Source organism: Sinohyriopsis cumingii, chromosome 9 (genome assembly GCF_028554795.1).
Source record: "Sinohyriopsis cumingii isolate HCF-2022 chromosome 9, ASM2855479v2, whole genome shotgun sequence".
Lineage (NCBI taxonomy): Eukaryota > Metazoa > Mollusca > Bivalvia > Unionida > Unionidae > Sinohyriopsis > Sinohyriopsis cumingii.
In genome coordinates this window covers 15,417,572-15,431,076 of record NC_142969.1, presented here as the reverse complement: position 1 = coordinate 15,431,076, position 13,505 = coordinate 15,417,572, and the positions used below count along the sequence as shown (strand labels likewise).

The window sequence follows — 13,505 nt, the reverse complement described above, 5'->3', positions numbered from 1 at the left end:
CAATTAGCACAACATCCATGCAAAAGAAAAAAGATTGTGACCTTCATTTAACATTTTACAGGCTTAAGTTCAACTTTTGCATTTATTTTATGACCTAATAGCTTTTTTATGCATTCTGTATATGTAGTGTTATGCTTAGAATGCTGAAACTTTATGAGGGAATGCATGTTGATGTGTAATATACTATCATTACAAATATGGGTCAGAGTGATCCATATTTCACATTTTGTTGACATTGTTTAAATTTGTACTTTAACTAGATGAGTATATACATATCTTCTTAGTACAAACCTGTACAGTGAAGGCCACTGTGATCTACATTTCGCTTGCTTACCCATATTTACCATATATGTTGGGACACTGTATTTGTTTGGACACCATAAATTAATTTTAATAGTAATTTATTTTGTGCACTGTATATTGTGGGACACATCATTGTTTTCGAGTCATAAGTTGTGGGACACCTTTTAAATCATTCGAAAATTAGGTCGGAAAATGCACTTTGTACTTGAGATAAAACTTTTAATCCACTACAGCAGCACCTCATCCATACAACCCATCTCCTGCACATGTACGATCTATTCTTTTGGTATGTGAATATTTTGTTTAGCTTTCTCATACCATGAATTTTTTTTAAGAGGCAACACATCACTTGAAGCAAAAACTGCAAAGACAAAAGTCAGATTTTTTTCAAATCTGCACTAGTCTTACTAATTCTCACACTTTTGACCCCCATCTTGTTGTCAGTCCATCCAGGAATGCGATCAAAGTACACTAGAATTTCATCCATGTTAATGATCATATGATCTGTTTCTCTTCTGGCCTTCATGAATTCATCACGATTTTTTTTTCTCCAAATCTTCTGGGCAATGCTAGGTCGTCTATGTTTGTGCACGAATCACTATTTTGTATCACTTTAAAAACTGTTCCATTGTTTCAATTTATTTTCAAAATTTCCATGAATACCAGTGAAAAGAAACCAAAGTTAGCTTCCATATCATGGCCATCTTTGTATAAAAGATAAAAAATCAGTACACGTAAAAGAATCCATAGACAGCTTCTGAGGTCAGCTTGCTTTGCAATAAAAATAACCTTTGTCTTTGAAGTCCTGTCGGTAAGTTCAAGGAAGAAGTTTGCTGCTGGCTGCCAGTTGTGTTTATTCACCACCAGGGCTTCTATGTGCTTGGCATCTGTAGTTATAATTAATAAAAAGGAGCACTGATGTCTGCGGGTAAATAGTAGTGATACTTTTGTAACCCGTGCTGGTGAAAAGATTGTCACTTACACTCAGGTGAATGTGCTTTCAAATAATGATTTTTATTTGTGAGATACTGTCATACAGTAGACCTGGGCTTCTGTGTGCTTGGCATCTGTAGTTACAATTAATACAAAGGAGCATTGATGTCTGCGGATAAATAGTAAGGATACTTACGGGGAAAAGTATCCTGTAACCTGTGCTGGTGAAAAGATTGTCACTTACACTCAAGTGAATGCATTTTCAAATGATGATTTTTATTTGCAAGATACCGTCATATAGTAGAGCTGGATATAATTCAGTCTTGATTATTTTGCACCTAACACCGTGTCATATGTGAATGGCATCTTCAAGATATCAGTTGATTATTTCCCTCTTGTTTGCGATTTTGTTGGATCCAGTTTTCAGTCGAACAACATGTACAAACCTTTGACCACAACCACACACAATTTGTTTCTCAGTGTTCACATCAATGAACAATGTGGCATGTGTTATCGGACATAACTGATACATGCTTCATGGAAGCCTACGGATTTCATGGATATATTTTATTCTTTAATGCTCATGTTGAAAAAAAGAATAAATGATAACAATACAAGGTTAGTTTCTTTCCTTTTATTATCAATTAAGCATTTTTTAAATCTATTTTATTGCAACATGCAGTATGTGGAGAGGGGGGCAAGCACAAATGCAATACAAATTTATTTTGTTTCGTAAGTCTTGGGACATATGACCAAAGTGAAAAAAATGTTTCACCATAAGTTCTGGGACAGGAAAAAAAAAATTATTTTATCATGTCCCAACATAAACAGTAAATAAGGGGTGCTTAAATAGTAATGCTACTTTTGTAACCACATGGATTTCTTGTGTGATATGTCCTAACTAGAATCATGAACTTTAGTGAATGGATACAACTTTATGAGCTCAAATCCATCATTGCAGAAGTAGATCATTATGGCACATATTTTATGCTTCACTGACTTAGGTTAAATGCTGTGCTGTTATCATGAGCTTCATGCACTGCAGTTACTAACACAGCCTAACAACAAAAAAAACAAAACATTATGGCCCAATTTTTCATCATTTTACTGTCTTTGGTTACGTTTTTACATTTATTTTGTGACCATGTAAGATTTGTTATGCAGCACAAATACTGTACCACTTAGAACCAGGAATCTTAGTGAGGAGATCATCTTGATAAATACTTCAGCATTGTTGCAAAAAAAGCTCTTTGTGACCCATATTTCATGCTTGAATGATTTTATTGAGATTTTGTGGTTAATGTACATTTATGTAATCATGAAACTTGTTAACTGGATTCTATGACAAGTAATAGATCCTTACATTCTATGACAAGTAATAGATCCTTACATTTTATGACAAGTAATAGATCCTTACATTCTATGACAAGTAATAGATCCTTACATTCTATGACAAGTAATAGATCCTTACATTCTATGACAAGTAATAGATCCTTACATTTTATGACAAGTAATAGATCCTTACATTTTATGACAAGTAATAGATCCTTACATTCTATGACAAGTAATAGATCCTTACATTCTATGACAAGTAATAGATCCTTACATTCTATGACAAGTAATAGAACCTTACATTCTATGACAAGTAATAGATCCTTACATTCAAAGAAAGGTCATTGTAATTTATATTTTATACTGTACTGACACAGATTAAGTATTTCTGTTAAGCACATGGCTACATAAATTTCTCCATGCTATATTAAAGTCATTTCTGACTAGCTCAGACCACTCCGGTGGCCTAGTGGTTAGAGTGTCCGCCTCAGAAACGGGTGGTCATGGGTTCAAACCCCAGCCAGGTCATACCAAAGAGTTACAAAAAATGGTACTAACAGCTGCCTCGCTAGGTGCTCAGCATTAAGAGGTTAGTGATGGGACTGGTAGGCCTGGTGTCAGGATAATGTGACTTGGTGGGACATCATGCTACATGTTTGCGGCATGATGCCCCAGTGCTAGACATCACTATAAATTGCCACACAGCAGACATCATAACGACAGGACTGAAAAATTGTTAAAACTACATTAAAAATCCTAATCACACACACACACTCTCTGACTTGCTCAGATGATATTTAGTAATACATGTTTATTCTGTGATAAGTTTTTGATTCTGCATTGTATATTAATATGATAGGTAACCTTCATCAGGATGGATGTGTATTTTATATATACTGTCTTATAAGACAAATCCAACTGCAAACTGCACAGACCAAGATCTGCCATCACATAATACAGTGTCAAGATCACTTTAGTCGGAGTTTGTTCTATGCATGATGTTTAAAGTTTACAGTTGCCATTGGAGACTCCTAAATGATTCTTAGGTATAGACTGTGTACTTTCTGATTACATTCTGGTTATTGTTGATTCCATGTTAGTAGGAAAATGAAACAGAGAAGTCGTTTTTCAAACAATGCCAGTATTGTCAGTTTTACTGAGGCTCCACTACTCAGTTTGTATTACCCATGATGCATCAGCATATCAGGGTACCTGACTGCAGGCAAATGTAGTAGAGAAACACAACTGAAAGATAAATAATACAGATTACTAGATCATAAAATATAGGTCACAATTGCTTATTTTGATGCTAGTGGTGTAGTGCATTTGGATAATGTTCATAGTCATTTCTATGATATGTTTACAAACATTATAATCTGAAGCTGTAATTGAGTAAGCGACTCACTTGCTCTTTTTTTCAGGCTGAGGTATAGATTAATATCTTCATTCCCACCGGTCATGGATAAAGTCATCACAGTGCTGCAGATAATGCCGGCTTAAAGGATCGGAGAAAAACTACTTGTTATTTTAATAGGTCTCGTTCTTTGTATATTGATATTTCATACATTGTACTAATCAAGTTACACATGTATTCAGGGCGTAGTAAGCAAATAATTTATTATGTAAAGTAAATTGGCAACTATTTTATCATTATTCTTTATAGATCCATGCATTTATCTAACTCTGATGCGGGTTTTATTATTTACAAGATTAATATATTTTACTTGATAATTTCCACATTGCTGCTAAATCTGGAAGGGATATTGTATACGCTTGCTTATATATTTTCCTTGATAATTTCCGCATTGCAGCTAAACCTGGATGCGATATTCATGAATACGCTTGCTTATAAGACAGGTCCAACTTCAAACTTAAAACAGACCCAACTCTATACTATTGCATGTCATGATTGGTAGAGTGTTAAGAGTAGTCACTAGAACAGACAACATAGACCCTTATCTGCCTGCACATTATGTGACAACAGGTCAGAGTCAGTGTTGTTTGAATTTGGACAGGACTTATAAGCAAGTATAAGTCTAAATTCTTTGCATGTTGCTTGATTTTAATGGATTTATACTGGCCCATTTTATTAACACTGTTAAGATTATATTCATTCCACTTGTATATGTTTGCACTATTAAACCAGTGTTGGTATTAGTAAGCCATCAATTGCTTTTAGTCATTTTCTCCTTTTCTTTATTTAGTCAAGCCTGTGAATTATTAGACATTGGTTCACATTTCTGTCACCAATACTGGCATCAACATTAAGACTCTCTGATAGAGTTTTTGAAAGCTACATAGTTTTTAGACTTCTCCATTAGCTGATGGGTTGAGTTAAAACTTTCATCGGTTACTACTATATGCCTAAATTCGTTATTCTTATACTAGATTTACTGTTAGCCAACTCAATAAAAGCTGCATTACAACACTGTTCAGAGGCAGGACCTTTCACATCAATTATTCCTGTTTTTTTTTATAAAGGTGGGGATTGTGTTATACTGCCTATATGTATTGCTGCCCATTCATCTCTGTATTAGTAATAATAATAATAATAATAATAATGCTTTATTTATAGAGGGTGACTCCAAGGACTATTCTCCCTTGAGGCCCTCTTAAGAGGAGTATAACAATACACATTATATGAAGATAACAATAATTACTGTTTATTTTAACATGTTTAGTATTAAAATACAAAATTCCATTATCTATTAGAAACAGATACATGCTCGTGATATCTCTTCTTAAATACTGTAATATTTTCAGCAGATTTTACATGTAGTGGAAGCTTGTTCCACAGAACTGTACCAGAGTATTCGAAGCTCTTTTTAAATTGCTCTGTTCTTGGTTTTGGTGCTAGAAGGTTTCCATGTGATATTGATCTCAACTGGTATTGTGTTGAAAAAGGCATGAATAAGTCCTGAAGATACTCTGGTGCAATTCCATGAAGACATTTATATAAAAGAACTGCCTTGTGAAAATCTATCCTGTCATATATTGTGAACCATTTGAGTTCTGTAAATAATGCTTTTGAGGGATGATCAACAGATGCATTTAAAATTACATGTGCTGCTCGTTTCTGAAGTTTATAAATCCTTGAAACCTTAGGATATTGCTTTTGTTGGTTGCTTTACATGCATTGAATGGTTTGAACATTTCTTTTAATTACCTCTGAAAGTAGGGGTGCAGGCAGATATGGGTCTACATTGTCTGTTCTGCTGACTACTCTTAACACACCACCAATCATGACATGCAGTAGCAGTTTGAAGTTGGACCTGTCTTTTGAAAATCTAAAATATTTGTCAATATTTTAAAATAGATGTGAACATTTGCATATACGACCATATCTAGATAATTCTGTAGAACACAAAAACACTGAAGTCAGACATATATCTAGTATGGACCCTAAATCATGTCCTGGAGTAACATACTCTTCTTTAGGTCAGGATTTGGAAATTATTGAGATCCACACCCTATGACCAAACATTTAATGGTAATTATAAAATGAATGCACTTGTATATCCAATACAGGTCTTGGTTCTTGCTGTAAAGGAAGGGAATTGCTCATGGCTGGTAACTTAGAAACTATCAAGATGCTTACTCAGTTTCAAAACATATAAACATTATCTGGATACAAAGAGAGAAATTAATTTTTATGACAATGCGGCATTGGCCACTGGAACAGCTCATTGCTTGTAATATAGTGTAGACACTGGAACAGCTTATTGCTTATAATACAGTGTAGACACTGGGACAGCTCGCTGCTAATAATACAGTGATGATACTGGGACAGTTCATTACTTACAATACCGTGCAGACACTGGGACAGCTCACTGCTTATAATACAGTGCAGACACTGAGACAGATTTTTGTTTGTAATACAGTGCAGACACTGAGACAGATTTTTGCTTGTAATACAGTGCAGACACTGGACATCCTTGTGTTCATGACAGTTCAGATAATTTGGCAGGTGAATGAAATCATAATGTATTAGATCATTTTATTGTTTGACTAGAGGCATGTTAAATGGATCAGATTTGAAAATCTTCATTATAACAGCCTGTCATAAATGTGTCTTATTTTATATTCTATGACAGTTGTTGTGTTGTTATCTAGTGGATTTGTATGTTTCATGGTACTGTTACAAACTGGTTTACATGTGAAGCATTTTTGTGGATGTTAATTTGTTTGAAGGTCAACTTGAAGAGTTGTGCCATTGTTATTTGTGTCTGTCAGTGTTACTTGTGTCTGTCACTGTGTGAGTAATTATATTAGACTTTAATATTTTTTTTCCATTTTTCATGATGACGTCACTTTATTCATGTTTGTATATAAATAGGTTTAAATGCATGACTACAATGAAGACAAGTGTGTATACTAATTGTGTCACAAGGAATTTGTAATATTTTTTTTAACTCTTAGAAAATACAAGTGGAATGTGGAATTCTTTCGAATAAATTTATTCTGAACCTGCATAAATAATAATTGATTTGAATGAATTATCTCTAATATGATTTGGCAAAATGTTTTTGATATTTTTCACTGCATTGAAACTGGAACCAGAACGAATAATATTTAACTTACAGAATCGCCTTGACAGCTTCAGTGCTCTCATCAGTATAACTGCAATAAACACTCCTAATATTTTCTTGCCAATAATTTCTCCTATTGCATGGAAACTATGCATATTGACAATTTATTCTATCTTAGTTGACAGTTAAAATTTGAATACTGGTCTACTCTTCATTTTAGTTGACAGTTAAAATTTGAATACAGATCTACTCTTCATTTTAGTTGACAGTTAAAATTTGAATATTGGTCTACTCTTCATTTTAGTTGACAGTTAAAATTTGAATACAGATCTACTCTTCATTTTAGTTGACAGTTAAAATTTGAATACAGATCTACTCTTCATTTTAGTTGACAGTTAAAATTTGAATACTGGTCTACTATTCAACTTAGAGCCCATAGATGGTAAAGAAATTGTTTATTACCACTTAATTTTCATGGGAAATTTGGGATTGAGTGATTCTGCTCATCAAGCTGTGTCTGCATGGATATGTAATGTCACCATGACTTACACAGTTCACAATATGGGCTTAAAACTTTGGAATGTAATTTCCTGTTGTCTATATATGTACTCAACAGCTTTATAATTTTGATTATTACTGTTGGGGTAGTGCTTCTGGTGGGGTGCTATTTTGCACATAACATTATAGGCATAACAAGGGATATATTGGATGACGGGTATTTGGGAAAAGCCTGGTGACAATGTTCACAAGATTCTAGCTAATATACTTTTTTGCCACCTTTTCCAAAACAATTCCAAGCATGAAGATCCATAGAAATAAAACTATAATTCCATTATTGCCTTCGCCCTAATGATGTGTTCTCTTGTACTTCACCAAAGAATGCTGTAGAACAACAGTTTCGAGGTGAGAAGGCAATGATATATTTGGTAATTCACCAGATGTATTTCAATATGTTTAGTAATTCACGTGATGTAATTCAATATATTTGGTAATTCACATAATGTAATTCAATATATTTGGTAATTCACATGATGTAATTCAATATATTTTGGTAATTCACGTGATGTAATTCAATATATTTTGGTAATTCACATGATGTAACTCTATATGTTTAGTAATTCATATGATGTAACTCGACATGTTTAGTAATTCACATGATGTAATTTAATATATTTGGTAATTCACATGATGTAATTTAATATCATATGATGCCGATGCATGGCAGCAGTGCCTGCTGGAATGCGTGATGATTATAGCCATGTTTAGTATCCCAGAGTCAATGTGAAATACACTGTCCTAATATAATTCTGCAAAGTTAACCATGCAAAACTCAGGTTTTATTCATGTATTGCTTTATTATAAAGCTCTTTATTGGCACTGTTCTTTGAATTTATACAGTCGATGTGATGTTTAAATATCGGCACAGCTAGCCAGTATTTCCTTATTATTCCATTTGCTATAAAAAAAAATGTTCTCTCTGAATTAATGATCACAGACAATTAATTTAAGAGCTATAGAGCAAGCTGGTATGTGGTGATGTGTTAAATACTATATTTAAGAGAATGAAACTCGCTAATTGGCTGAAAGAATTACCTGATAAAATGCAACATAATGTTTCAGAAGACTGTGTGTAACTAGTAGGCTGAAGTAAATTTCATATTATCAGTGTCACCTCACAAGCACTACGAGATGTAATTGGGGATATTTCACCAACTGGATTTTTTACTGTGCACCTAGTAGTATAATAATTTCCTCTCAAACATGAGGTGTGAGGTGTGCATCACACAATATTCATCATTTTTAAAGTTTGCCCTTGGATAGATCATGCGTAGAATGCAGGTGTTTTTATGGTTTTACCACGAAGGTATAGTAATTTGGCAAAATATTAACATTATGGTCTTTGGGAATTAAATTAGTTGTCGGTGCTCATTATTATACTGATGTAATAAAATTATTTCATATTACTTATTCATCATAAGATGTATTATATATTAAACTTGTGAGATTAGCAATACACTGCATACATTTTTTTCTTAAATTAATAATAAAATTAACATACTTTTTTTGTGAATGTTTTAATTATGGTATTTGAAATTTGTTTTCATTCGGTTCTTTAACATGTATTTATGCTCTACTGTCTCATCTGTGACGCTCAGGTAAAATGGGGGGGGGTCACTTTTAATGGCATTGGTGTCCACATAAAGATTTTGTATTGACTCATTTCCCTGTCACTATTGCAAGTACAAGCATGAAACTTGATATGTGTATTAATCACCACAGCCAAAAGTTGGTCACAACAACCTACTTTCCACACTCCAGTAATTAGATTAAATATATGGTATTTAGCTTAATTTCCCTGACACTGTTGTATTGACAGTCATCACACCTGATGGGTACATTCATTCTACAGTGTACTAATCACAACGGGAATAAGAAGGTCATATTTCCATGCTCCAGCAATTATGGTAAGCTTTTGTATTTAGTTTAACTGGCTGACAGATGCTACTTGCAAACAGGCAAAGGAAGGTCACAAAAGTTTGATATACATGTCCATTTTGAAGGGAACTAATGAGTCACAGTGACCTACATTCTGTGCTCCAGGGATACACATTATACGTTTGTATTTAGCTCCATTTCTCTAATTTTGTTTCATATGCAGTCCTGAAGCTAACTGGGTGTTTTTATTTTGGAGGGTACTGCTTAACACAGGCACATCACATTGACATATTTTCATGCTCCAGTGATCACATGTGTTTTGCATTTAGCTCATTTCATCTGACATTGTGTTATGTACATTTCATTTTGAGGTTCCTTCTTCCCTTTTTGCATCCCCATGACTGCTTTTTACTACCCTGAAGCCATTTTATTCATGTGATCCCAGTTTTTGTTGATTCATTTGTTACTGCAAGCCATTAATTCAAAGGCTCAGTGAACAATGATATTATTGTGGAAACAATAGAACCCCTACCCAATAAGCACATAAATACAGTAAGATTTGGGTTAGATGACTTGTTTTCAATCAGTTGCTCAACATTGTTGGTAACACTTGCTGATGCATGGGAAAGATGCAGGTATACATTATGAGCACCTGCTCATCAACAGCTTTATCTTGCAGAATAACTTGTGGATTTTTTAAAGCAAAATTTGTTTTACTTTACAAATGTGCTTTATTTTTTAAGTTTTCTTCAACAGAATTTCTTCAATAAAATTTTATTTGTATATTCAGATTTTTTGTTATTTATTTTGACTTAGTTTTGCTTTGAATGTAATGCAAATACTTGCTTCATATTTTTGTCTGGTATAAATATGTCAGGCAATACTGATGTAATATTCAGTTTTAAAAATATCAAGCTGACAATAGAATAAGTAAAAAAAATCCATATGAAAATGAAATCATGGATTACTTCATTTACCAAGTAATACGTGTACATATTTATATTAACATGTAAACACACACACACACACACACAACCGTTTACTGTGCAGAATTTCAATAAAGTGATGAAAGGTTAATTTCAAAATAGAGTAATCTCCTCCTCACATGCACACAAGTTGAACTTCACCCATTGTAAATTCAATATTTGGGGTTTCCTCTTTGGGTTTTTTGAAATTTATTTTGAAAATATCAATGGCCAAAAAATTATCATGAACATGTTGAATGTGTGTTACTAGAGTTATTTCAGGAATGGGTGGGGAAGTGCTATCTGCCTCCAACAATATTATTTCTAATACCAAAGAAGGTGGACAATTAAACTTCATATAGCTCTAAGCCCGCAGTCAGTAATGCCAATGGTCTAGGTGTATAAATACATCAAAGTGACAGGTATAACAATTTAATAAAATATATCGAATGCATTCAATAATTTCATCAACAAATTTCTCAATCACAATTTATTTTGAACAAATACAATCAATGACCTAGTCACATTTGCCAATTACTATTTCATCATTTGAAATTACAGGTCTTAAGTGGGATTGTTTCCTTTCAGTGCTGTCTCTTTTACTCATCTGTCAATCGCTGTCTGCCTCTTGTTTCTCTTTGGTACTTCTAGTATCCTTGACTATGTACTCTCCTGGCACTTCCGGATCCATCCTTCAGAAACTTCCAGTACTGTTTATCACGTGCTCCTTCTGGCACTGCCCCTTCACTGCTGACGTCACAATAACGCCTGCCACGCACTCTCCACGTGTCTTCCCTCTCTCCGATCCTAGGATGTCGACTCTAAGCATCCTCAAGAAACCTAGAATTTCACTGGAATTCTTTCCTGGCATTTAACGAGCTCACAACTTGGCTTACAGTCTAATGCCTCTCAGCTTCTACATGACCCATGATCCACCCTTGGCGGGGTTCACACATATACTGATTAATAAATGGATTTAGTCTGAGCATCAGCGGTTGCTTATTGCGACACAGCCCTAGATTTGTATCTCTCAATTTTGATTGGATATGGTCTGGTATCTTTGAAAACTGCCCTGGGGTAATTCAGCACTTACTTGTGTCTCTCGGGTTTCTGGTCCCCCAAAACCCAAGATTGCTTCCAAACCGGTCGTGACATCACTGACTGATTGCAAAACAGAGGAGTCTCTGGTCGGTCTGGTGGTATAATTCCTTGTGAATTTACCACGTACGGCTTGTTGCGTAATGGTTAAACAACAGACGGGCAGTTTCTTTGTGTCCAGTATCGGGTCTATAGTCGTAATCTTACATAATACGTATTGACATTATCCAAGGTGTCTCTTAACTATGAATTAACTATAAGAAGATGTGAGTATACATGAAGCACGAAGCATCAGTAAATTTTTCCCACAACGTGACAGGAAGGTTTCCCAATATAACTTTTTATTAATAGATTTTCTGTGAATGTGCCCCTTATTCTAAGTCATTGCTATTTTGACACCAGCTGGCTATACGGTGGCCATACTAGCTGGCTATACTGAGGTTCAATTCAGCACCTTTACATGAAGTGATCTGGAGAACACCCAATTCCAGTTCATTGATAATGAGGTCCCTTCATTTATAGGGAAATTCTGAGTTTACGATATTAAACATGTACAAGCTGAAAATGATATCTGGGCACATAGTGTTTTTTGGAAGTATTCGTTCTAACCATAGCATAGTTTTTAAAGATATGTATCTTGTCACCTCTCAAACTTTAAAGTGAATATATGCAGTTTGTTGTTTTTATTCTTCCTTTTCTGCTGTAGGGGTGGGTGTGTGTGTTGTTTTCGTCTCTATCATTTGGTAGCTAGACAAGGCTGATGTAATGGAAGCCATTCAAAAGTTAGCAACGTTTAGACTAATATGAACTTAAGGTTGAAAAAACCTGGTTTTAAAGATTTATCATGTTCGCTTTTATTTCATAAGCGTCAATAATTTGGAAAACTCGTAGTAAGATTGAATGCAAAACCATATCCATTTTGCAAGACTGAAGACATTTCAGCATAATTACTGCCATATTGTACACATGGAGAATTAATTGCCTTTTTACGACACTTTCGTGTGGCTGATCATTCGGATATGCAGGTGGTGAGCAGAAACACAAGCTAGAGTTTTGATTTCAGAGATAATATAAATTTTTCACATTGCTGACATGCTCAGGGTCCTTCAAATAATTATAAATCCCACTAGAACTTTTCATATTTAAGATGATAAACCTGTCTACTTATCTGCAAGCCACATGGAAATTGAAAGCAAAGAATAAGCAAGTCCTGTCACATCTTAAACTCTTTTTTTGTACAATATTGCTTTAATTTCATGTAAAGTGTATAACAAATACAAATCCACCATTTAATACGGATTTATCTTTTTTTATACCCAAGACAACTATTTATTATGTCATACGAGAGTTGGCAAATGTCATTGTTTTAGAGCTATGATGTTCTGCTCACATCAGTGTGTACAGAAAATGATGCAAGGATAATATGAACACCAGAGAATGCAGAGAAAGTATTATGGGATAATATGAACACCAGAGGATGCAGAGTAAGTATTATGGGATAATATGAACACCAGAGGATGCAGAGTAAGTATTATGGGATAATATGAACACCAGAGGATGCAGAGGAAGTGTCATGGGGATTTGATATTCAATGCCACTTCATGTCTTAATCTTCTGCTTCTTCAAATTTCAAAATGGATTCTAGATTCAATAAAAAATAAACTCCAAAATATTTGAATGATCTAACGATTTCGTTGTCTCCAAAGGAGAAATATTCTAAAGGAACATCTTACGTCTACCAGATAAATATTAGGTGGTGTAGAAAGACGCGTTTTACTGTAAATTCATGAGTTTGAATAAATTAGAAAATACTGTTTAATCTATATTTTTAAAAACACATTAATTGAAATGGGGGAAAAAATAATGCTTGGTTTGACATATGCAAAAATGTTCAGAGGAAATTGGCATA

General features: G+C 34.1%; 1 protein-coding gene across 1 annotated transcript in view; it reads left to right on the top strand.

Annotated features, from left to right (window-relative positions):
• Positions 1 to 10,318, top strand: part of LOC149791310 (uncharacterized) — a 129,880-nt gene extending 119,562 nt beyond the window's left edge. The window contains exon 36 of the mRNA XM_089969839.1: positions 3,990 to 10,318. Coding sequence (XP_089825965.1) covers positions 3,990 to 4,001 — 12 coding nt within the window. The 3' untranslated portion in view covers positions 4,002 to 10,318. The remainder of the gene's footprint in view (positions 1 to 3,989) is intronic.
• Positions 10,319 to 13,505: the final 3,187 nt, after the last annotated feature.